The sequence below is a fragment of the Oncorhynchus kisutch genome, linkage group LG13 (assembly GCF_002021735.2).
Source record: "Oncorhynchus kisutch isolate 150728-3 linkage group LG13, Okis_V2, whole genome shotgun sequence".
NCBI classification, from domain to species: Eukaryota; Metazoa; Chordata; class Actinopteri; order Salmoniformes; family Salmonidae; genus Oncorhynchus; species Oncorhynchus kisutch.
Genome location: NC_034186.2, coordinates 71,026,539 through 71,051,868, shown reverse-complemented (window position 1 = coordinate 71,051,868; position 25,330 = coordinate 71,026,539). Strand labels below are relative to the sequence as shown.

General features: G+C 45.4%; 2 protein-coding genes across 4 annotated transcripts in view; one reads left to right on the top strand and one right to left on the bottom strand.

Moving 5' to 3' along the window:
• Nucleotides 1-20,908, top strand: part of LOC109881773 (transmembrane protein 145-like) — a 28,895-nt gene extending 7,987 nt beyond the window's left edge. The window contains exons 2-16 of one of the 2 annotated variants that reach the window (XM_031787109.1): nt 1,796-1,870; nt 2,399-2,476; nt 3,202-3,288; nt 4,923-5,024; nt 7,946-8,030; nt 9,109-9,180; nt 11,213-11,281; nt 11,577-11,657; nt 12,672-12,750; nt 13,821-13,914; nt 14,438-14,610; nt 16,571-16,691; nt 17,799-17,987; nt 18,178-18,238; nt 19,599-20,908. In XM_031787109.1, the coding sequence (XP_031642969.1) occupies nt 1,796-1,870; nt 2,399-2,476; nt 3,202-3,288; nt 4,923-5,024; nt 7,946-8,030; nt 9,109-9,180; nt 11,213-11,281; nt 11,577-11,657; nt 12,672-12,750; nt 13,821-13,914; nt 14,438-14,610; nt 16,571-16,691; nt 17,799-17,987; nt 18,178-18,238; nt 19,599-19,618 (1,386 nt within the window). In that variant the 3' untranslated portion in view covers nt 19,619-20,908. Of the gene's footprint in view, nt 1-1,795; nt 1,871-2,398; nt 2,477-3,201; nt 3,289-4,922; nt 5,025-7,945; nt 8,031-9,108; nt 9,181-11,212; nt 11,282-11,576; nt 11,658-12,671; nt 12,751-13,820; nt 13,915-14,437; nt 14,611-16,570; nt 16,692-17,798; nt 17,988-18,177 lie in introns of both variants that reach the window. The other variant, XM_031787108.1, reaches the window with a different exon arrangement.
• On the bottom strand, nt 20,350-23,591 carry LOC109881775 (39S ribosomal protein L17, mitochondrial). Of its 2 annotated transcripts, XM_020473888.2 has the most exons (3): nt 23,203-23,589; nt 22,000-22,068; nt 20,350-21,834 (listed from the first exon to the last, which is right to left on the bottom strand). In XM_020473888.2, the coding sequence occupies exons 1-3, from the start codon at nt 23,374-23,376 to the stop codon at nt 21,556-21,558; spliced, it is 522 nt and encodes a 173-aa protein (XP_020329477.1). In that variant the 5' UTR covers nt 23,377-23,589; the 3' UTR covers nt 20,350-21,555. The 2 variants fall into 2 exon arrangements, with proteins under 2 accessions (XP_020329477.1, XP_020329478.1); XM_020473889.2 differs by lacking the exon at nt 22,000-22,068 and having other exon boundaries at nt 23,203-23,591.
• Nucleotides 23,592-25,330: the final 1,739 nt, after the last annotated feature.

The window sequence follows — 25,330 nt, the reverse complement described above, 5'->3', positions numbered from 1 at the left end:
AATATTATGGCAAGAACAGCTCAAATAAGCAAAGACGGCTATCAAAACAGTCCATCATTACTTTTAAGACATGGTCTGTCAATTTCAAGAAATTTTAAGGTTTCTTCAAGTGTATTCGCAAAAACCATCAAGCGCTATGATGAAACTGTCTCTCATGAGGACCTCCACAGGAAAGGAAGTCCCAGAGTTACCTTTGCTGCGGAGGATAAGTTCATTAGAGTTAACTGCACCTCAGATTGCAACCCAAATAAATGCTTCAGAGTTCAAGTAACAGACACATCTGAACATCGACTGTTCAGAGGAAAGTACGTGAATCAGGCCTTCATGGTTGAATTGCTGCAAAGAAACCACTACTAAAGGACACTAATAATAATAAGAAACTTACTTGGGCTAAGAGAAACACGAGCAATGGACTTTGGACTCGTGGAAATCTGTTCTTTGGTCTGATGAGTCCAAATTTGAGATGTTTGGTTCCAACCACCGTGACTTTGTGAGACGCAAAGTAGGTGAACGGATAATCTCCGCATGTGTGGTTCCCACCGTGAAGCATGGAGGCGGAGGTGTGATGGTGTGGGGGTGCTTTGTTGGTGACACTGTCAGTGATTTATTTATAATTCAAGGCACACTTAACCATCATGACTACCATAGCATTCTGCAGCGATATGCCATCCAATCTGGTTTGCCCTTAGTGGGACTATTATTTGTTTTTTCAACAGGACAATGACAAGGGCTAATTGACCAAGAAGGAGAGTGATGGAGTGGCGCATCAGATGACCTGGCCTCCATAATCACCCGACCTCAACCCAATTGAGATGGTTTGGGATGAGTAACAAGTGCTCAGCATACAGTGGGGCATAAAAGTATTTAGTCAGCCACCAATTGTGCAAGTTCTGCCACTTAAAAAGATGAGAGAGGCCTGTAATTTTCATCATAGGTACACTTCAACTATGACAGGCAAAATGAGAAAAAACAATCCAGAAAATCACATTGTAGGATTTTTTATTTATTTATTTGCAAATTATGGTGGAATATAAGTATTTGGTCAATAACAAAAGTTTATCTCAATACGTTGTTATATACCCTTTGTTGGCAATGACAGAGTTCAAACTGTAGAACCCAGTTCTTACTGTACATTTGAATATAAAAATGGATTTTATCAAACAAAACTATGCTACATTTTATCTCTGGGACCCTCCGGATGAATAATCAGAGCAAGATAACTGAATGTAAGTACATTATTTACCTTCAGAGGTGAATGTATCAAACCAGTTGTCGTGATACGTCTTTGTTGTTGTTGTGCACTGTCCTCAAACAATAGCATTGTATATTTTCACTGTAATAGCTACTGTAGATTGGACAGTACAGTTAGATTAACACAAATTTAAGCTTTCTGCTCGCTCATATAAGACATGTCTATGTCCTGGAAAGTTTGCTGTTACTTACAACTGTTTTGCTAATAACATTAGCTCACATTAGCTCAACCGTCCCGGTATAGGGACACCGATCCCTTATTAATGATCAATTCTATACAGCCTGTGTCTGTGTCTGTCAGCCTACATCTGCAGCACAGCCCATTGACTGATACCCTGCTGCAGTGCCTTTATGGAAGGACAGTGAAGAACTGTATGCCATCAGCACAATGTCTTGGTATGATGCTGGTTGAATATTACAGCCAGGTTCTCCTGCTCTCTTCCCCATCTCACCTTCATCTCCCTCTCTTCTCTCCCCATTCTCTACCCTATGCCCCTCTCTCCCTCATCCTCCTCGCCCGGCTCTGGTTCCCCACTCTAAACAGGACTGGTTGTTCCTTACTCGCTTCTGTTTTCTCACTGATTTTGGACGTCTGGACTTCCGGTTCCGTTACCAAAAGGTCAGGTTATAGTACAACTGACCCCCCTATCTATCATTCTCTTTTCTTATTCCGTTCCATCAGTATTGTTGGCTCTCCCCCTCTTAGTGAGTTGCTTTCCTGTCTGTCTGTCCCCCCCCCTCTCTCTCTCATATTGTCCCACTGTACCCTATTCTTTTCTTATTTTCTGTCTGACAAACTTTGTTTTACAAATCATCCTTCATCATCATTCCTCTATGTCCATCTCTATGTCCATCTCTCACTTGTCTCTCTCCTCACTGATTCATTTTCTCTCCCTCTCTCTCCTCTAAATTAATTTCATCACTCTTTCTGTCTTTGGTAATTGTACCTTCCTTTGTCTGTTCCTGTTATATTATCCATACATTTAGCCTCTCCTGTCCTCTACCCTATCTTCTCCTCTTTTTTTTGTCCTCCTTTCTGTGTTCCTCTGGTTGCTGTTAGTGGCCTGCAGACTTTGAGGCAGTCTTGTATTAATCTTAGGCCCCCTTTCCCCTTCCTTCCCTCATCCATTCTCTCTCTCCTCTTTAGTCGCGATGCTGTCAGAATATATTGCTCTACTTTGATGACAGCTCTCAGTGGCCAGCTGTGTACAAGAAGCCAGACAAGGTGAGAAACCACTACTCTGTGTCATGCTTGGCGTGTGTGTGTGTGTGTGTATATATATGTGTGTGTCAGGATGGTGTATTGGAGGTGCAGGAGAGTAGATTATAATGAAAAGGAGCACTAATATTCTAGTTCCCAAAAAACGAGAGCACTATATGAATAAAACGCACTCAAAAAACGGAACGTAAAAGTAGAGCGCGTAAACTAACACCACCTAACATGAAAACAATTACACACAAAACATGATGGGAAACAGAGGGTTAAATACAAGTAGATTGATTGGGGAAATGAAAACCAGGTGTGTATGGAAACAAGACAAATGGAAATCTGAAAAATGGAGCGGCGATGGCTAGACAGTGACGTCGACCGCCGAACGAACAAGGAGAGGAGCTGACCCCCCCCCCCCCCACTTGAGGCGCGGCTCCAGCGGTGCGCCGACACCGGCCTCGAGGATTCCTGCTGGAGTCCCGCAAGACCCACGGGAGTCCTTTTCTTCTTGCGACGTTCTATCTAATACCAACTGGGACTATGGGTGCACTCAAAATGGCTGCCAGTCCAGTGATTATGCCATCATTGACTTGAATGGCGATTCCCTTTCTATTCATTATATTTCTATGGTTAGTTCGTCCAGTACCTATTAGTGGTTAGTTCGTCCAGTACCTGTGCATAATGTGATGTGTGTATGACACAGTTTCTTTATTATTCTTGACCGTATTTCTTGACCGCAGGACTGCTACCAGAAGGAGGCGGTGTTGAGACCAGAGAATAACCAGGTTATCAACCTGACCACGCGCTACACCTGGTCTGGCTGTGTGGTAAGAACATGGACAACCTCCACAGCTCTCTGTCTTATATAGTGCCTTCAGAAAGTATTCATACCCATTGACGTATTCCACATTTTGTTGTGTTACAGCCTGAATTCAAAATGAAATAGATTAAATATAAAAATACACACATACCACATAATGACAAAGTGAAAACATGTTTTTAGAAATGTTTTGTCAATTTATTGAAAATGAAATATCACACCCCTTTGCTATGACACTCCAAACTGAGTTCAGGTGCATTCCGTTTCCTCTGATCATACTTGAGATGTTGCTACAACTTGATTGGAGTCCACCTGTGGCCAATAAAATAGTTTGGACATGATTTAGAAATGCACCTTTCTGTATAAGATCCCACAGGTGACAGTGCATGACAGAGCAAAGACTATACCATGAAGTTCAGGGAACTGTCCGTAGAGCTCCAAGAGAGAATAGTGATGAGGCATATATCTGGGCAAGGGTATAAAACAATTTCTAGTGTTGAAAGGTTCCAAGAGCACACTGGTCTCCAATCATTGGGAAATGGGGAAAAATATGGATCTACCCAGACTCTGCCTAGAGCAGGCTGTCCAACCAAACTGAGCAATCGGGCAAGAAGGACCTTGGTCAGGGAGGAGACCAAAAACCCATTGACCACTCTGACAGAACTACAGAGTTCCTTGGCTGAGATGGGAGAACCTGCCAGAAGGACAACTCTCTACAGCAGGGGTATTCAACTCTTCCCCTACGAGGTCCTGGGCCTGCTGGTTTTCTGTCCTACCTGATAATACATTTTACCCACTTGGTGTCCCAGGTCGAAATCAGTCCCTGATTAAAGGAAAATAAGAAAAAAATGCATTGGAACTGGCTTTGAGGTCCAGAGTTGAGTTTGAAGGTTCTACAGCACTTCACCAATCTGGGTTTATGGGGGGTGACCAGACAGAAGCCACTCCTGAGAAAAAGGCACATGACAGCACAACTCTAGTTTACAAAAAGGCACATGAAAAACTGAGATCAGAAGGCAAAAGATTCTATGAGACAAAAAGTCTGAGATAAAATGTAACTATTTTGCCTGAATGCAAAGTGTCTGGAGAAAACCAGGCACAACTCATCACCAGTCTAACACCTACTGTGAAGCATAGTGATGTCAGACCCATGCCATGGGGATGCTTTTCAGTCACAGGGACTGGGAGACTGGTAAGACTGGGAGACTGGTAAGACTGGGAGACTGGTAAGACTGGGAGACTGGTAAGACTGGGAGACTGGTAAGACTGGGAGACTGGGAGACTGGGAGACTGGTAAGACTGGGAGACTGGTAACCATTTTTAATTCAGGCTGTAACACAACAAAATGTGGAATAAGTCAAGTGGTATTAACACTTTCTGAAGGCACTGTATATGTGGGCTTGTCTTGTATGTTTGCCTATGGGACTGTGGTTGTTTTTAGTTATTCAGTTATAACTAAAAGAGCTATTTTGAGGTGTGAGGAGTGTGTGTATGTGAGACAGAGGGGTCTGGGTGTAACTCCCTCTTTGGAAATGTGTTAGGATGTGTTGATTCAATGTGTTTTTTGAGTGTGTGAGCATCTTCTCTGTTAATATATCAACTCTCTCTTCTGTCTCTGTTTCTGCTGTCTCTGTCTCTAAGGTGGAAGGAGAGGGAGATGAGGAGGTGCTGAGTTGTGTGGGAGGTCGTAGTTTCCGCTCGGTGAGGGAGAGATGGTGGTACATCGCTCTCAGCAAGTGTGGGGTGAGTACTGACCTTTCACTTCTCACTGATGGCTTGTTACTCTGATGACCCCCCCCCCCCCCCCCCCACACACACACATGTATACACACAACAAATATACACACATATTGAGTGTACAAAACATTAAGAACACCTGCTCTTTCCATGACAGACTGACCAGGTGAAAGCTATGATCCCTTATTGATGTCACTTGTTAAATACACTTCCAATCAGTGTAGATGAAGCAGATGGGACTGGTTAAGGGATTTTTAATCCTTGAGACAATTAAGACATGGATTGTGTGCCATTCAGAAGGCAAAAATGGATTGTGCAGGGTTTTTCACGCTCAACAGTTTCCCGTGTGTATCAAGAATGGTTCACCACCCTAAAGACATCCAGCCAACGTGACACAACTGTGAGAATCATTGGAATCAACATGGGCCTGCATCCCTGTGGAAAGCTTTCGACACCTTGTAGAGCCCATGCCTCAACGAATTGAGAGTGGGGGCTGAGGGTGCAACTCAATATTAGGAAGGTGTTCCTAATGTTTGGTATACTCAGTGTAGATCTTGTCTGTATGCGTGCTTGCATGCTTCTGTGTGTGCATATGGATGCACAAGTGTGTGTCGCAAGTGTCTGTATCTGTATGTGTGTGTGTGGTGGCAGGGCCAGTGTATCCACACACTGACTGGCAGTGTTGTGATGTTAGTAGAGAGTGAGTGTTTGTGAAGAGGGACAGACAGGATTGAAGCGGATGTTTCCTGGAGAGTGTGTTGTGTTGTCACGGCAGCAAGTGGAGGGCTGTTGACGGACATGATGCCTAATGGTGTAGGACTGAAGCTAAAGCTCTGTCTCCGGCCCACATGGCCCCAGGGACTCTCCCCGTCTCGCCCAGCTTTACCTCGCCAGCACACTGCCAATATAATACACGCCTTCCACCCTCTCTCATTTCTTACTATCTCTGGAGCGTCTGTCACTCTCTCTGTCTTTCTCTTCACCTCTTTCTCTCATTTTTACTCTTTCTTGTTCACCCACTCTTTGAATCTCTCCTTTACTCTGGCCTTCTTTCTCTGTGTCACTTTCTCCTCCCACTGCTCTCTGTCTCGCTCCTTCTCTCCTAGTCCTGTCTGTCTCCTCTCACTGCTCTCTGTCTCTGTCCTTCTCTCCCAGTCCTGTCTGTCTCCTCTCACTGCTCTCTGTCTCGCTCCTTCTCTCCCAGGCCTGTCTGTCTCCTCTCACTGTTCTCTGTCTCTTTCCTTCTCTCCCAGGCCTGTCTGTCTCTTCTCACTGCTCTGTCTCTCTCCCTCCAACCAAGTCCTGTCTGTCTCTTCTCACTGCTCTGTCTCTCTCCCTCCAACCCAGTCCTGTCTGTCTCCTCTCACTGTTCTCTGTCTCTTTCCTTCTCTCCCAGGCCTGTCTGTCTCTTCTCACTGCTCTGTCTCTCTCCCTCCAACCAAGTCCTGTCTGTCTCTTCTCACTGCTCTGTCTCTCTCCCTCCAACCCAGTCCTGTCTGTCTCTTCTCACTGCTCTGTCTCTCTCCTTCTCTCCCAGGCCTGTCTGTCTCTTCTCACTGCTCTCTCTCCTTCTCTCCCAGGCCTGTCTGTCTCCTCTCACTGCTCTCTGTCTCTCTCCCTCCAACCCAGTCCTGTCTGTCTCTTCTCACTGCTCTCTGTCTCTCTCCCTCCAACCCAGTCCTGCCTGTCTCCTCTCACTGTTCTGTCTCTTTCCTTCTCTCCCAGTCCTGTCTGTCTCCTCTCACTGCTCTGTCTCTCTCCTTCTCTCCCAGGCCTGTCTGTCTCCTCTCACTGTTCTCTGTCTCTTTCCTTCTCTCCCAGTCCTGTCTGTCTCCTCTCACTGCTCTGTCTCTCTCCCTCCAACCCAGTCCTGTCTGTCTCCTCTCACTGCTCTGTCTCTCTCCCTCCAACCCAGTCCTGTCTGTCTCCTCTCACTGTTCTCTGTCTCTCTCCCTCCAACCCAGTCATGTCTGTCTCCTCTCACTGCTCTCTGTCTCTCTCCCTCCAACCCAGTCCTGCCTGTCTCCTCTCACTGTTCTCTGTCTCTTTCCTTCTCTCCCAGTCCTGTCTGTCTCCTCTCACTGCTCTGTCTCTCTCCTTCTCTCCCAGGCCTGTCTGTCTCTTCTCACTGCTCTCTGTCTCTCTCCCTCCAACCCAGTCCTGCCTGTCTCCTCTCACTGCTCTGTCTCTTTCCTTCTCTCCCAGGCCTGTCTGTCTCTTCTCACTGCTCTCTGTCTCTCTCCCTCCAACCCAGTCCTGCCTGTCTCCTCTCACTGCTCTGTCTCTTTCCTTCTCTCCCAGGCCTGTCTGTCTCTTCTCACTGCTCTCTGTCTCTCTCCCTCCAACCCAGTCCTGCCTGTCTCCTCTCACTGTTCTCTGTCTCTCTCCCTCCAACCCAGTCCTCTGTCTCCTCTCACTGCTCTCTGTCCCTCTCCCTCCAACCCAGTCCTGCCTGTCTCCTCTACACGGTTCTCTGTCTCTTTCCTTCTCTCCCAGTCCTGCATGTCTCCTCTCACTGTTCTGTCTCTCAAGTTCTCTCTCCCTCTCTCCCAGTCCTGCCTGGCTAGTATTGATTTTGTGACAGTGCACGGTTCATGCTCCTCACTCTTCTGATGGAGGTACTGAGATCGAGTCTTGGCTGGCAGATGAAATCAAAGGTTTTTTTTCTCTCACTTACAGCACAACAACACAAACTCCAGAGGCTTTGAACTCCTCTCTGTGAAATGAGCTCTTTGTGCGCTCACTGTCGCTCCATCTAACTCCCCGCTCTCTTCCTCTGTCTCCCTCTCTCCCTCTCCATCTCCCTCTCTTCCTCTGTCTCTCTCTCTCCCTCTCCGTCTCCCTCTCTTCCTCTGTCTCTCTCTCTCCCTCTCCGTCTCCCTCTCTTCCTCTGTCTCTCTCTCTCCCTCTCCGTCTCTGTCTCTCAGGGGGAAGGTTTGCAGCTGGAGTATGAGATGAAGCTGACCAATGGCCAGTCTTTCTGGACACAGCATTTCTCTGCAGACGAGTTTGGTGAGAACGACACAGATTACAGAATGAACGTTAATGGCTCGTCCAACACTATTTAACACGGCCAATAAAGCATATTAAAATGAACAAATTATTACAACGAAGGAATGGATGAATGAATTAATGATGATGGATTAACATGAGTGGAATGGGTAAAAAGGAAACGCAGTTTAGAAAATGACAATATTAATATCTCTCTTTCTGTCACCCTCTCTGTTCCTCTCCCTCCCTCCCCCTCTCTCATCACCATCTCACACCCTCTATGTACCTCTCTCTCTCTTTCTGTCACTCTCTGTTTCTCTCCCTCCCTCCCCCTCTCTCATCACCATCTCACACCCTCTATGTGCCTCTCTCTCTTTCTGTCACTCTCTGTTTCTCTCCCTCCCTCCCCCTCTCTCATCACCATCTCACACCCTCTATGTGCCTCTCTCTCTCTTTCTGTCACCCTCTGTTTCTCTCCCTCCCTCCCCCTCTCTCATCACCATCTCACACCCTCTATGTGCCTCTCTCTCTCTTTCTGTCACCCTCTGTTTCTCTCCCTCCCTCCCCCTCTCTCATCACCATCTCACACCCTCTATGTGCCTCTCTCTCTCTTTCTGTCACTCTCTGTTTCTCTCCCTCCCTCCCCCTCTCTCATCACCATCTCACACCCTCTATGTGCCTCTCTCTCTCTTTCTGTCACTCTCTGTTTCTCTCCCTCCCTCCCCCTCTCTCATCACCATCTCACACCCTCTATGTGCCTCTCTCTCTCTTTCTGTCACTCTCTGTTTCTCTCCCTCCCTCCCCCTCTCTCATCACCATCTCACACCCTCTATGTGCCTCTCTCTCTCTTTCTGTCACCCTCTCTGTTCCTCTCCCTCCCTCCCCCTCTCTCATCACCATCTCACACCCTCTATGTCACTCTCTGTTTCTCTCCCTCCCTCCCCCTCTCTCATCACCATCTCACACCCTCTATGTGCCTCTCTCTCTCTTTCACTTTCACTCCCCATTTCTCTCTCTCTCTCTCTCTCTCTCTCTTGCTTTTGCACACCATTTCTCTACCTCTCTCTACCTCTCCCTAACCGCATGCCTCTATTCTCAGGGATCCTGGAAACTGACATCACGTTCCTGGTTATCTTCTCCCTGGTCTTCATCCTCTCATGTTATTTTGCCTGTAAGTGCCTGAGGAACAAGATCAGATCACGTCTTCCTCACACCAGAAAAGCTCTTAGCAGCCAATCCTAACCTGAGATCTCTGCTCTTAACTCCCATCTTCACACAAATGTCTCATTGGCATTAATGCATCAATGCACCAAACGTCAGAATTACACTGGCCTTAAGTGCTAGTCCTTTCTGGGAGGAGGGAAGGGGTGTGAAAAGCGCCTGCCTTTCTGGAATGAAGACAAAGAGTAGAGGAATAGAGCTTGTCATTATGGAGCCATGGGGGCATGTCTTTCTGGAATGAAGACAAAGAGTAGAGGAATAGAGCTTGTCATTATGGAGCCATGGGGGCATGTCTTTCTGGAATGAAGACAAAGAGTAGAGGAATAGAGCTTGTCATTATGGAGCCATGGGGGCATGTCTTTCTGGAATGAAGACAAAGAGTAGAGGAATAGAGCTTGTCATTATGGAGCCATGGGGGCATGTCTTTCTGGAATGAAGACAAAGAGTAGAGGAATAGAGCTTGTCATTATGGAGCCATGGGGGCATGTCTTTCTGGAATGAAGACAAAGAGTAGAGGAATAGAGCTTGTCATTATGGAGCCATGGGGGCATGTCTTTCTGGAATGAAGACAAAGAGTAGAGGAATAGAGCTTGTCATTATGGAGCCATGGGGGCATGTCTTTCTGGAATGAGGGAAGAGTGGCCCCTCTCTGGTGGAGGAACTTGTCATTAGGGCTGAACATGTAGCCGGGGAAAGTAAAGTGGGGCAGATGAAGGGAAGGCAGATGTGACAGAGTTAAAATATGGATAGTATCTCCTCAGATAATACAGCCCATGTGTCTACAAACACACAGACTCCTGCTGCACATACTAATGCCTAATACACCACTCCCCTCCCTCTCATTCTCTATCCTTCTCTTTACATTACCATCTCTGTTTTTGTGTCTCTGTCACTGCATCTTTCCCCTCTAACCCACTGCTCTCTTTTCCTCTTCATATCTCTCTCCTCTTCATCTGTCTCTCTCTTTCCCCTTCATCTCTCTCTCTCGCTCCTCTTCATATTTCTCTCCTCTTCATCTGTCTCTCTTTCCTCTTCATCTCTCTCTTCATCTCTCTCTCGCTCCTCTTCATATCTCTCTCCTCTTCATCTGTCTCTCTCTTTCCTCTTCATCTCTCTCCTCTTCATCTCTCTCTCTCGCTCCTCTTCATATCTCTCTCCTCTTCATCTGTCTCTCTCTTTCCTCTTCATCTCTCTCCTCTTCATCTCTCTCTCGCTCCTCTTCATATCTCTCTCCTCTTCATCTGTCGCTCTCTTTCCTCTTCATATCTCTCTCCTCTTCATCTCTCTCTCTCTCTCTCTCTCCTCTTCATATCTCTTTCCTCTTCATCTGTCTCTCTCTCTCCTCTTCATATCTCTCTCCTCTTCATCTGTCTCTCTCTTTCCTCTTCATATCTCTCTCCTCTTCATCTCTCTCTCTCTCTCGCTCCTCTTCATCTCTCTCCTCTTCATCTGTCTCTCTCTTTCCTCTTCATCTCTCTCTCTCGCTCCTCTTCATATCTCTCTCCTCTTCATCTGTCTCTCTCTTTCCTCTTCATCTCTCTCTCTCGCTCCTCTTCATATCTCTCTCCTCTTCATCTGTCTCTCTCTCTTCATATCTCTCTCCTCTTCATCTGTCTCTCTCTCTTCATATATCTCTTTATTTGTCTCTCTCCTCTTCATATCTCTCTCCTCTTCATATCTCTCTCCTCTTCATCTCTCTCTCCTCTTCATATCTCTCTCTCCTCTTCATCTGTCTCTCTCCTCTTCATATCTCTCTCCTCTTCATATCTCTCTCCTCTTCATATCTCTCTCCTCTTCATATTCTCTCCTCTTCATCTGTCTCTCTCCTCTTCATATCTCTCTCCTCTTCATCTGTCTCTCTCCTCTTCATATCTCTCTCCTCTTCATATCTCTCTCCTCTTCATATCTCTCTCCTCTTCATCTGTCTCTCTCTCTTCATATATCTCTTTATTTGTCTCTCTATCTTTCTCTATCTCTCTTAGATAATCTGAAGGGAAGGCAGCTTCTCCATACGACATATAAGATGTTTATGACTGCGGCTGGTGTAGAGGGTGAGTGTGGACTACATCTCTCTCTCTCTCTCACACTCACACTCACACTCACACACACACACCCGATTGCAGCAGCATCACAACCTGACTCACACACTGCAGTTGTTGGCATCTCAGACGTGGTAATGACTCCTTCTGATTATCATAGATATTAACCACTGCTTCAGCACCATACAGATAGCTCCTTGTCTCTGTGTAGGGTAGGACTGCTGCTGCTATATGCAGCTCTGCAGTGCAGAACAGTGAAATATCCCTTTCTCTGTCTCTCCCTCCTCCTCCCTCCTCCTCCCCTCAGTTGTCAGCCTTCTGTTCCACTGTATCTACTGGGGCCTGTATGCTAGAGATGGAGTGGGCAACGGCAGTCTCAAGATAATGGGTGAGTCTGATCATCACAAACACCCTGATAAAGGATGTAATCCAGAAACACCCTGATAAAGGATGTAATCCAGAAACACCCTGATAAAGGATGTAATGAAGAAACACCCTGATAAAGGATGTAATCCAGAAACACCCTGATAAAGGATGTAATGCAGAAACACCCTGATAAAGGATGTAATCCAGAAACACCCTGATAAAGGATGTAATGAAGAAACACCCTGATAAAGGATATAATGCAGAAACACCCTGATAAAGGATGTAATGCAGAAACACCCTGATAAAGGATGTAATGCAGAAACACCCTGATAAAGGATGTAATGCAGAAACACCCTGATAAAGGATGTAATGCAGAATCACCCTGATAAAGGATGTAATGCAGAAACACCCTGATAAAGGATGTAATGCAGAATCACCCTGATAAAGGATGTAATGCAGAATCACCCTGATAAAGGATGTAATGCAGAATCACCCTGATAAAGGATGTAATGCAGAATCACCCTGATAAAGGATGTAATGCAGAATCACCCTGATAAAGGATGTAATGCAGAATCACCCTGATAAAGGATGTAATGCAGAAACAACCTGATAAAGGATGTAATGAAGAAACACCCTGATAAAGGATGTAATGCAGAAACACCCTGATAAAGGATGTAATTCAGAAACACCCTGATAAAGGATGTAATGCAGAAACACCCTGATAAAGGATGTAATGCAGAAACACCCTGATAAAGGATGTAATGAAGAAACACCCTGATAAAGGATGCAATGCAGAAACTTTCCCACACAAACCATGCAGGGTAAGAGAGTGCACACGAGAGGATGAGTGTGTCCTTATTTGGGTGTGTGTTGCAAGTGTGTGTGAGCTTGTGCTGGAGTGAGTGAGTGACCTGATTTCAGGTTCTGGTATGATGTTACATATTCAGATACTATAACCTACTTACAGTAACCTTTCTTTCTCTCTGTGGGGTTCTCATTTTCTTCCCTCCTTCTCGCCATCTCTCTCTCTCTCCAGGGAAATTACTGTTCTCTGTCAGTTTCCTGGTGTTCCTGCTGATGCTGATCCTGCTGGGAAAAGGCTTCACTGTCACCAGGTAGGGAGTGTGTGTGTTTTTGTGTATGTCTCTCACACTGTGTCTGGTCTCAGGCCGTCTCACCTATGCTCTCAGGGTCAGAGCTACAGTAGCTGTCCCAGCCTTAATAACACCCTCTACCCTAGGGGACATGTCAGTCTAACTGCTTGTCTGGATTACAGGTTCAGTGCTTCATTACAGTGTGTCTCAGGATTAAATCCTCCAGCCACTCTCTCTGTCTTACTCCTTCTAACTCGTAACCAGTAGCCCAGTCTCTCTCTGTCTTACTCCTTCTAACTCGTAACCAGTAGCCCAGTCTCTCTCTGTCTTACTCCTTCTAACTCGTACCAGTAGCCCAGTCTCTCTCTGTCTTACTCCTTCTAACTCGTACCAGTAGCCCAGTCTCTCTCTGTCTTACTCCTTCTAACTCGTACCAGTAGCCCAGTCTCTCTCTGTCTTACTCCTTCTAACTCGTACCAGTAGCCCAGTCTCTCTCTGTCTTACTCCTTCTAACTCGTACCAGTAGCCCAGTCTCTCTCTGTCTTACTCCTTCTAACTCGTACCAGTAGCCCAGTCTCTCTCTGTCTTACTCCTTCTAACTCGTACCAGTAGCCCAGTCTCTCTCTGTCTTACTCCTTCTAACTCGTACCAGTAGCCCAGTCTCTCTCTGTCTTACTCCTTCTAACTCGTAACCAGTAGCCCAGTCTCTCTCTGTCTTTCTCACTTGCTCTCACTCTACTTTCCCTGTTTCTTTCTCTTCCCGCTCTGCTCCTCTCTCATTGCTCTCTGTCTTTCTCCCTTTCTCTCTCACTATCTCATACAGTATAGTAGCTGTGACTTTATTAGAGCAGACTTTGTCATTATTGCTACATCTCTTAAATGTGGTGATGAATAGCCATTTAGATAAGCTGCCTGACTACACTGCACCATAAAGAGGGAATATGTGGCCAACTGTGTGTCTGAGTGCGTGTGTGTGTGTGTGCGCATACGTGGGTGAGGAAATCCATCTCTGTTTGCAGGAGGAGAGTGTGTGTGTGTATTCATCTGTCTGTGTGAAAGCTAACCCCCCTGTGTGTATCCGTCTCTGTCAGGGCGAGGATCAGCCACAGTGGATCTGTAAAGCTGTCCATCTACATGACAGTCTACACCGTCACCTATATCATCCTTTTCATATACGAGGCAGAGGTACTGCAGCCTACACTACAGAACTGCTGCTGCTACACTCCTACTGTCCGTGCTATACGTGAAGGGCCAGTGTATGACGGTCTAAGTTTCAACCGGGGATTCCTGTGTCCCTCAACACTATGTTAGCCTACTGAGTTGAAGTCTAGGTAATTGCTCTAGGAGCTAGTCTTCAGGTCTCGGGCACGGTTACCCTGTTTGACCAATGATATCCAGTCTCTGGCCTGTGAAACTGAATACATAGCCTGCAGAGGCACTGTCAATGACCCAGTTGTAGAGAAGTGTCAATGACGCGGACACACACACACAAACAAACATACACACACATTTGTAGACACACTCACCAACAAAAACGAGTAGATTTCACATCCCAACATGTCAGCAATCCACAGGCTGTTACAACACATGCCGGGGAACGTATTGTAATACACCTCTCTGCTATTTGAGGGTAAAGTTAGTAGGTTGATTAGTAGGGTGCGGTCCATTAGAGTGGTTGTATGACGTTGTAAGTGTGTGTGTGTCTCAGTTCTTTGACCCAGGTGAGGTGCTGTATGCATATGACAGCCCGGCGGGCTACGGTCTGATGGGTCTCCAGCTGCTGGCCTACGTGTGGTTCTGCTACGCCGTCCTGATCTCCCTCAAACACTACCCTGAGAAACAACCCTTCTACATCCCCTTCTTCACGGCATACACACTCTGGTGAGAGGACATAGCTCTGTCAGGTTCATCAACTTCATTCCCTAAAAAGCATTGCACCCAATAAACTCCCCGTCTCCCTTATCTTTCCACTTCTCGCTTGCTTGTCTTAAATCCGTCCTCCTCCGCCTCTCCCTCTCGTTTCCTTTTGTCACTACTCCACCATATTCCTTTTTTCTCCTTCCTTCGTTTACATATCTCAATCTCTCCCTTCCCTATCTCTCTATCCTCTTTCTCTCTTAATCACTCTCCCTCATTATCTCTCTCTCCTCTCTCTCCCTTCCCTATCTCTCTCTCTTCTTTCTCTCTTAATCTCTCTCCCTCATTATCTCTCTCTCCTCTCTCTCCCTCATTAACTCTCTCTCCTCTCTCTCCCTCATTAACTCTCTCTCCTCTCTCCTCCTCATTATCTCTCTCCTCTCTCTCCCTCATTATCTCTCTCCTCTCTCTCCCTCATTATCTCTCTCTCCTCTCTCTCCCTCATTATCTCTCTCTCCCCCTCATTATCTCTCTCTCCTCTCTCCCTCATTATCTCTCTCTCCTCTCGCTCCCTCATTAACTACCTCTCCTCTTTCTCTCTTAATCTATCTCCCTCATTATCTCTCTCTCCTCTCTCTCCCTCATTATCTCTCTCCCTCATTATCTCTCTCCTCTCTCCTCATGATCTCTCTCTCCTCTCTCCTCCTCATGATCTCTCTCTCCTCTCTCCTCCTCATTATCTCTCTCTTCTCTCTCTCCCTCATTATCTCTCTCTCCTCTCGCTCCCTCATTAACTATCTCTCCTCTTTCTCTCTTAATCTCTCTCCCTCATTATCTCTCTCTCCTCTCGCTCCCTCATTAACGATCTCTCCTCTTTCTCTCTTAATCTCCCTCCCTCATTATCTCTCTATCCTCTCTCTCCCTCATTATCTCTCTCTCCTCTCTCCCTCATTATCTCTCTCCCTCATTATCTCTCTCTCCCCTCTCCCTCATTATCTCTCTCCCTCATTATCTCTCTCCTATGTCTCCCTCATTATCTCTCTCTCCTCTCTCTCCCTCATTATCTCTCTCTCCTCTCTCTCCCTCATTATCTCTCCCTCCTCTCTCTCCCTCATTATCTCTCTCTCCTCTCGCTCCCTCATTAACTATCTCTCCTCTTTCTCTCTTAATCTCTCTCCCTCATTATCTCTCTCTCCTCTCTCTCCTTCATTATCTCTCTCTCCTCTCCCCCTCATTATCTCTCTCCCTCATTATCTCTCTCCTCTCTCCTCCTCATTATCTCTCTCTCCTCTCTCTCCCTCATTATCTCTCTCTCCTCTCTCTCCCTCATTATCTCTCTCTCCTCTCTCCTCCTCATTATCTCTCTCCTCTCTCTCCCCCATTATCTCTCTCCTCTCTCTCCCTCATTATCTCTCTCTCCTATCTCTCTCATTATCTCTCTCCTCTCTCTCCCTCATTATCTCTCTCTCCTCTCTCTCCCTCATTATCTCTCTCTCCTCTCTCCCTCATTATCTCTCTCTCCTCTCTCTCCCTCATTATCTCTCTCTTTCCTCTCGCTCCCTCATTAACTATCTCTCTCTCCTCTCTCTCCCTCATTATCTCTCTCTCCTCTCGCTCCCTCATTAACTATCTCTCCTCTTTCTCTCTTAATCTCTCTCCCTCATTATCTCTCTCTCCTCTCTCTCCCTCATTATCTCTCTCTCCTCTCTCCCTCATTATCTCTCTCCCTCATTATCTCTCTCCTCTCTCCTCATTATCTCTCTCTCCTCTCTCTTCCTCATTATCTCTCTCTCCTCTCTCTTCCTCATTATCTCTCTCTTCTCTCTCTCCCTCATTATCTCTCTCTCCTCTCTCTCCCTCATTATCTCTCTCTCCTCTCTCTCCCTCATTATCTCTCTCTCCTCTCTCTCCCTCATTAACTCTCTCTCCTCTTTCTCAATCTCTCTCCCTCATTATCTCTCTCTCCTCTCTCTCCCTCGGGCAGGTTTTTCGCGGTGCCCGTCATGGCTCTGATAGCTAACTTTGGCATCCCTCGCTGGGCACGGGAGAAGATCGTCAACGGCATCCAACTGGGAATCCACCTCTATGCTCACATCGTATTCCTCGTTAGTACCCTTCATCTCTCTACACACTCACACACAGGCATGCATGTGCGCCCACATACACACACTGCCTCACTGTTGACGTTAATTATCTCGAAGACCTCATCGCCCGCCTCATTAGTAACCCCCTGCCCTCTACATGCAGGCACGCACACACTCACCTCTCTTTTAATATCTGTGAGTCATATCTCTCTGTCCTCATCGGCCTCTGCGTTAGTATCCTCCCAAACCCAGACTTCTATACCAGACTGAGAGTCTCGGTCCCAGACTTCTGTACCAGACTGAGCCTCTCGGTCCCAGACTTCTGTTCCAGACAGAGCCTCTCTGTCCCAGACTTCTGTACCAGACTGAGCCTCTCTGTCCCAGACTTCTGTACCAGACTGACCCTCTCGGTCCCAGACTTCTATACCAGACTGAGCCTCTCGGTCCCAGACTTCTGTACCAGACTGAGCCTCTCTGTCCCAGACTTCTGTACCAGCCTGAGCCTCTCTGTCCCAGACTTCTGTACCAGACTGAGCCTCTCTGTCCCAGACGTCTGTACCAGACTGAGCCTCTCGGTCCCAGACTTCTGTACTCGACTGAGCCTCTCTGTCCCAGACTTCTATACCAGACTGAGCCTCTCTGTCCCAGACTTCTATACCAGACTGAGCCTCTCTGTCCCAGACTTCTGTACCAGACTGAGCCTCTCTGTCCCAGACTTCTGTACCAGACTGAGCCTCTCTGTCCCAGACGTCTGTACCAGACTGAGCCTCTCTGTCCCAGACTTCTATACCAGACTGAGCCTCTCAGTCCCAGACTTCTGTACCAGACTGAGCCTCTCGGTCCCAGACTTCTGTACCAGACTGAGCCTCTCGGTCCCAGACTTCTGTACCAGACTGAGCCTCTTGGTCCCAGACTTCTATACCAGACTGAGCCTCTCTGTCCCAGACTTCTATACCAGACTGAGCCTCTCTGTCCTTTGTCAGTGACACATTCACACACATACTGTTCTGTTCATATATGTGAAGAAATGTGTATCAGTGTATGGAGAATACAGGGTAACAGGCAATATTCTGAATATGATACATTCCTCCCATCCATCCCCTCTCCCCCCTCTTTGCCTCGCAACAGGCTATCACGCGGCCCTCTGCGGCCAATAAGAACTTCCCGTACCACGTGCGGACCTCTCAGATCGGGATCCTACTGTCTAGTCCGAAGGCGGGTGTGGCGTGTGAGAGTTTCCCCCACCATGCCTATGGGAACAGCTCCTTCCTGGGCGACTCCCAGCCCAACTTCACAGAACTCTTCTCCATCCAGTCGGTGAGTGGATGTATGGTCTGAGGAGGATCTAGTAACTGATAGATACTAAGGTCCGATATAGTCCCTGTAACACTCCAGAGGTGTTAGAGCACAGAGGAAGTTGTCAGAAAAGGATGTGGTAACTGACATTGTGACAAATACAACCCAGCTTGACCTTTAACATTTCAACCTTTACCTCCCTCTCTCTTAGGGCCCAGTGAAGACGGTGGAGGAGACGGTGGCCCGGAAGGGACAGGAAGTGCAGAGGAACAGTGAGCATAAGATCATCACCACCACGGCCGACCTGTCGTTACCCACCTTCCCCCCACTCCCTCCCCCCATGCCCACCCGCCTCTCCCCCCCTCCCCCTCCACAACTCCCCTCCCACTTCACCGAGTACTTCAGCATGCAGGGGGGAGGGGGCATGGGCACCAAGGCATGAGACAGACAGAGAGAAAGAAAGAGGGACACAGAGAGAAAGATCGAGAGGGAGGTGAAGATCAGGTAGCATAGAAAACAGGTCAAGCTCTGTATAGCCACGAGGGAAGGAGGGAGGGATATGAGGAGGAAGAGAAGGGGAAGTCATTATAAGCAGACATGTGGAATGGAAATCCTAAATGTCCCATTTTCACCTCTGAATGGGAAAAAAGCTGAATAAAGAAGAGGATATGGCTGTGAGTTAAAGTGCTGAGCTTGTAAAAGAAAAAAGAAGCAATAAATATTTGAACATGAGCAGGGAGAGAGGCACCGGGAGGGAGAGATGACAGAGTGGATGTAGCCTGACCAATAGAATGATAGGAGCGCACAGTGGAGACTGAACAAAACTCCTATGAACACTTTTATTCAAGAATTTATAAGGCATCAATGGAGAAGCTGAGGGAAACATGTAAATAGCTGATGAGAATGAGTTACCATTACTCTAAAATAGTTGCAGAGTTTATATTACAAAAGGGATGTTTTTTTCCACATTGTCGAATTCCAAGTGATGCTGTGACCATTGCAGTTCTCATGCCATTACATTGTACAAGAGTAAAATATTCACTCACATCCTGAAACATACATTTTTTTTCTTCATGTTTGACAGATGTTAACACAAAATATAGAATTTCTCCATATAGAATATGTTGGGATGATTTATATTCTTATATATGCTGATTGCTCCAGGCTATAGGATTGATATACTGATGTTTAAGTGTACAATGTTCAGTTTACTGTGAACCACTGAGGTACTGCTAAAACAAGCATGTACTCCCTTGTCTCTAAACTGATTATACTCCATGTGTTCATACAGTGCGTGTGCCTGTTGTACCAAACTACTATACAATAGCTGTGTATATTTCATACCATATAGGCTACCGAGGTGTTAATGTCACTTCTTCTGGATCTCTATTGGAACCTTCTGGAACCTTATGTCATACTGTCCACAGACAACTGTTTTAACTCAGAATACTACTGTTCAGTTTTCACTGGAGTGCAAGATATTAGCTTGCTCTGATTGTAATTCCTTGATGTATGTAGACCTTGGTGAATGTATTAATGCAATAGAGCACAGGGAAAGGGGTGGTTTTAAAGTTAAATTATTATTTTTTACATAGAAATCATACTTATAGCTTGTTTTACTTTCAATTTCAGCCTCCGTCCTTGACACATGATTTAAGGAGGGAAAGTTGTCCAGCGAGGATGTGAACTAACTTCACAATCACCCCCCCCCCCCCGACTAGTATGTAATGATGTCATGTCTGTCTGGCCGTTTCCCTCAGTGAAGTTGTACATCTGATCTGATACTGTGTGAGGGGCTCATTGTTGTTTATCCATAAGTAGGAACAGTAGTTCTTCCTGACCATGAAATGTCCTGGGCCCATAAACAACTAAAGCAAACCTTTTCGAGTAACTGTGAAAGTAGTAGCACCAACGTCCTGTTTGTCCTGCATGAAGCACTTTAATGTTCCCCTTCTCTTAGTTTTCTGTTCCGCCATTTATTTCAAAGTGACTTTGAGTAGCGCTTTAATCTGGATCATACGTATCCACACACTACATCCAATGATATTCCGGTATCAAATATACAAATGTTACCTGTAGATATGTTCATATTAATCAATGTCATCAAGTGTCATTATCAGACATAAAAAATGTACATGATCTGAATAATATTAAGTTGATTAATGAAATAGCCTAATGATATCAATGTAAGGGGGGAGGGTGTAATTCATAAGACTGTGTCAAGGCCAATTTACCACCTGTTCTAAGAAATGGAAGTAATCAATTACATTTTTTTTTTTTTTTACAACTTGTTAATATCTGAGTATGAAACATGCAGGTCTCTTTAATCATTTTTAATCCAATCTGTAAAAAAAAATGGTGTGGGAGAAAGAATGGTGGTTAATTGACTGTTTCTAATGGTTTAATTAATAGCCCTTTACTACAGAAAGACAATGTCTGGAGTAGGCTTGGTTTGGTCAGACTGGTACAGCACATGTTATGTACATGAGAACATACAGTCAAAGGTATAATGTAGTCTAAAAAAGAATGACACTTTAATTAGATCGTTCTGGTGTTCTAAAGGTTGTCTCTGTAGGCGTATATATATATTTGTCTCTATTGCCATTACAGTCCACTGTTGTCCATGGTTACAGATGCCATTACTTGACTGAATAGATTTTGACAGACAGGTTCCAGTCATCCTGTACAACAAGCTGCATGATCAACTTATCTATGGTATTTGTCTATTATACACAGACACAAGTAGAAGAGCAACGGGAAATGAGTGAGGGTTTTATATGCATGACAGACAACAGCACAGCTTCCTGGTTATTTAGAAGGGTCTGGTTAAGAGCACATTACTGAAGCACTGTTCGAAATGAGTGCATTTTAATGGTGTCAAATTAGGATATTCTGAATACGCTGTACATACACTTTTTGCCAAATTAAAATGGTTGGTTTTACTAGAGGCCTGGTCTGTTTCTTTCATACCTTGGCCAGTGTGAATGTGTAATGTGATGTAGAAGGGCAAGGGCATTCGTGCAAAACATCTACTCCATCTTGGTACAGTACAATTACTTTTCTGGAACCTCACAATTGGGACGCTTACGGGCAAGTGGCAAAGGAGAACGGAGAGCCGGTACAATTGAATGTAATTGCAATAGGTTTGGGGTAATTTTGGCAAGTAGTTACCAGTATTTAAAAACCAACCTCTACAGCAGCTCTTAATAAAAGACGGTTTGAATCTAAACAAATAGAATGAATGGGGAAGCTCATGATGAGTGTGTGATTATGTCTGGCTGAAGGTGGTTGCTTTCATAAAACATCCTGCCTCTATTTGCCACTGTCTGATGTTTATTCTGAATCAGTAGAGAGATTAAAAACAGGACATCAACCATGATGATAATGAAAAGTTTGGGGGACATGTTTCTGAACCGGTAGAGGGAATAATAACAGCATATCAAACCTGTTTGATTTAAGCACATCTTAAATTCACAGTAGTGCCATAAACAGAACTCGTAACATTGTCAAACAATCACATTTATTTTGTGGAGTCCATAGAAAGTCAAATACTGTAGCCAGACATCTAAAAACTGTAATACATGTAATGTCAGTGTGGCTGGTTGCATGATGCCTCAACCTTGGCTGCTGCCTGCTGTGCCCGCTGTTCTCTGTAGCCTTTGAGGAGCTGGTTGAGTAGCGTGAGTTCATTGTCTCGTTTGGCGGTCTGGAGAGGTGGGAACGGGTTGCCTTTATACTCCAGCACGGCCATAGCAGCCCTGTCCAGGTTCTCCCTGTTGGGAATGCGGGCCATGCGGGTGTAGGCTTTGGGCTGGGTCTCAAACCTGGGAGCCAGGACCTTGAAGAGCTTTGGGATCAGATCCTTTTCCTTAAACCACAGGAGAGAGAGATGGGATGATGACTGACTGAAAGAACTAGGAACACACTCATACTAATCTGGTAGATAATAGTACAACAATGCTGGGGACATTGGGACGGTCTGACTTGGTCTGAGTACATTAAAATACTAACAAAGATCATAAAGAACATTTACTGTGAGCCAGAAATTTGCCATTTTCATCGCTTTCTCGTCAGTGTCTCCCTTCTTGGCATAGTCAATCAACTGCAAAACAACATCACACATTGGTCAACAACGTCACAAGCTGTCAAAACTACACAGTAGCCTACTAAACAGGGATGGTTGAAGAAGTAGCTGACTAAATCAAACAAATACAACCATGGAGGTAAATTAAAAAGGCACACATCTACATAGGACAACCATAGGTACACGGTAAGCGTTTCATAATTTACTATTGATCTTGGGCAAATCAATGTAGTCAGAGCTGAATTTCACATAGCCAGGACACTGCTCAACTCCATAGTTCATCAGAAACTTCCTTCACAATGGGAGTTGAGTTTAGTCAACTAGTGGAGTAGCCCAAAGGCTGGCAGATGACAATAGAGTCGCTTCATCTTACTGTCCAAAGGGAATCTATGTAGCCAGCTATACACTCATATCCCTTATGGACCGGGTTGTACATAACATATTCTCCATTCAAGTTGCAAAGGAGTCGATTACCTCCTTAACTCGATTTAATGGCGAGAAGGTGGAAAAAACATACTGTAATGAAACAGCTGGGAGCAGGTCTCGAACCCTCGGGCTCGGCGCGCTATCGACTGTGCCGCAAAAGCATGCTCGTGCGGCAGGGTCGATTTCCTCGCTTATAAACCCAGGGTCGTTACACTACTCCCTCCTTTTCAAAGAGAGCGTCCTCGCGCTAGCTTGCGACTCTACGTCTTACAGGAACGCGCTCACAGGTCAAGCACACGCACTGCCGTGGATGCAAGGTCTGATCACTTCTGACACCAATGTAATGAAACAGACAGGGAGCAGGTCTCGAACCCTCGACCTTCTAGCCCGAGGTCCGGTGCGCTATCGACTGTGCCGCAAAAACATGCTCGTGCGGCAGGATCGATTTCCGCGCTTATAAACCCAGGGTCGTAACAATACTTTCTTTATGAAACACAATTTTCGCCATGTTCCGCGTGTTGCCAATCAGGTTGAAGCAGTCTATTTTTTTCACCCCTGGTCTGATTGGCTGAAGGGGTATACACGTGTATAGCCGACTGCATAAATTCCTTTTGGACGGTAAGATGAAACGACTCAATATCGCCATCAGCCAGCCTTTGAATTACTGAAGAAGCAACTTTGTTGAGCTGCGTAAAAAGGCAACGTTACCATGTAACATGTCCTCACCTTTTCAGCATAGAATTGAACTTCGTCTGCTCTGCCTCGGGTGGTCTCTATCCTCTCGTGTCGAACGAGGCCGGTAAGAATGTTCCGAAGCATGTTTATTCGCGACTCTGGACCGAGACCCATTTTACGGGCCACCCGGCCATGGGATATCAACATCTGAATGTTGACGCGCATCTTGTCGAGTTCCGACGCCTACAAGAGGCTAGAAAGAAAAAAGGAATCAAGCCGGCCTTCAAAAATGTAAACCGATGTTTCTAACGAAGGTTATCTTCCGTTATTCTCGTTTAAATTAGGTTTATGTGATCATTAATACATCCCCGAGGTCGCTTAATAACGTGACAACTTTGACATTGCCGGTGCATCAGTTATCTCAGTCTGTGTGGGTGAAAAACAGTTCCACTTTAGGATTAAATCGTTCCGCCTCAAATGTATTATATTTGTCATTAATTCATTCATTGTTGTTTTGTTATTAGATATCAGGTCTTTCTATGTTGCGTAGAGATATTTCAAAATGTAAAAAAAATGTTAATTTCTGATTAGGAAATGTAATCGGAAATATGATGACAAATAGCAAAGATATACAGTACTAGTCAAAATGTTGAACACCTACTCATTTTATTTACTATTTTCTACATTGTAGATTAATAGTGAAGACATCAACTATGAAAAAACTAAAAAGTGTTAAACAAATGAAGATAGATTTTAGATTCTTCAAAGTAGCCAACCTTTGCCTTGATGGCAGCTTTGCACACTCTTGGAATTCTCTCAACCAGCTTCACGTGGAATGCTTTTCCAAAAATCTTGAAGGAGTTCCCACATGCTGAGCACTTTTTGGCTGCTTTTCTTTCACTCTGCTTTCCAACACATCCCAAACCATCTCAATTGGGTTTAGGTTGGGTGATTGTGGAGGCCAGGTCATCTGATGCAGCACTCCATCACTCTCCTTCTTTGTCAAATAGTCCTTACACAGCCTGGAAGTGTGTTTTGGGTCATTGTCCTGTTGAAAAACAAATGATAGTCCCACTAAGGGCAAACTAGATGGGATGGCGTATCGCTGCAGAATGCTGTAGTAGCCATGCTGGTTAAGTGTGTCTTGTATTATAAATAAATCACAATGTCACCAGCAAAGCACCCCCACATCATCACACCTCCTCCTCCATGCTTCACAGTGGGAACCGTAAATGTGGAGATTATCCGTTCACCTACTCTGCGTCTCACAAAGACATGCGGTTGGAACCAAAAATCTCACATTTTGACTCCTCAGAGCAAAATACAGATTTCCACTGATCTAATGTTCATTGCTCGTGTTTCTTGTCCCAACCAAGTCTCTTCTTATTATTGTTGTCCTTTAGTAACAGACACATCTCAACATCAACTGTTCAGAGGAGACTGTGACTGTGAATCAGGCCTTCATGGTCGAATTACGGTTTCTTTTCCACAATTCGACCATGAAGGCCTGATTCACACAGTCTCCTCTGAACAGTTGATGTTGAGATGTGTCTGTTACTTGAACTCTGTGAAGCATTTATTTGGGCTGCAATTTCTGAGGCTGGTAACTCTAATGAACTTATCCTGTGCAGCAGAGATAACTCTGGGTCTTCCTTTCCTGTGGCGATCCTCCAGTTTGTCATAGCGCTTGATGTTTTTTGCGACTGCACTTGAAGAAACGTTCAAAGTTCTTGAAATATTCCGTATTGACCGACCTTCATGTCTTAAAGTAATGATGGACTTTTGTTTCTTTTTGCTTTTTGAGCTGCATTTGCCACAATATGGACTTGGTCTTTTACCAAATAGGGCTATCTTATGTATACCACCCCTACCTGGTCACAACACAACTGTTTGACTGAAACGCATTAAGAAGGAAAGAAATTCCACAAATTAACATGGCACACATGTTAATTGAAATGCATTCATGGTGACTACCTCATGAAGCTGGTTGAGATAATGCTAAGAGCATGCAAAGCTGTCATCAAGGCAAAGGGTGGCTACTTTGAATATTTTTATTTATTTAACTAGGCAAGTCAGTTAAAGAACAAATTCTTATTTACAATGACAGCCTAGGAAGAGTGGGTTAACTGACTTGTTCAGGGGCAGAATGACAGATTTTTATCTTGTTAGCTCGGGGATT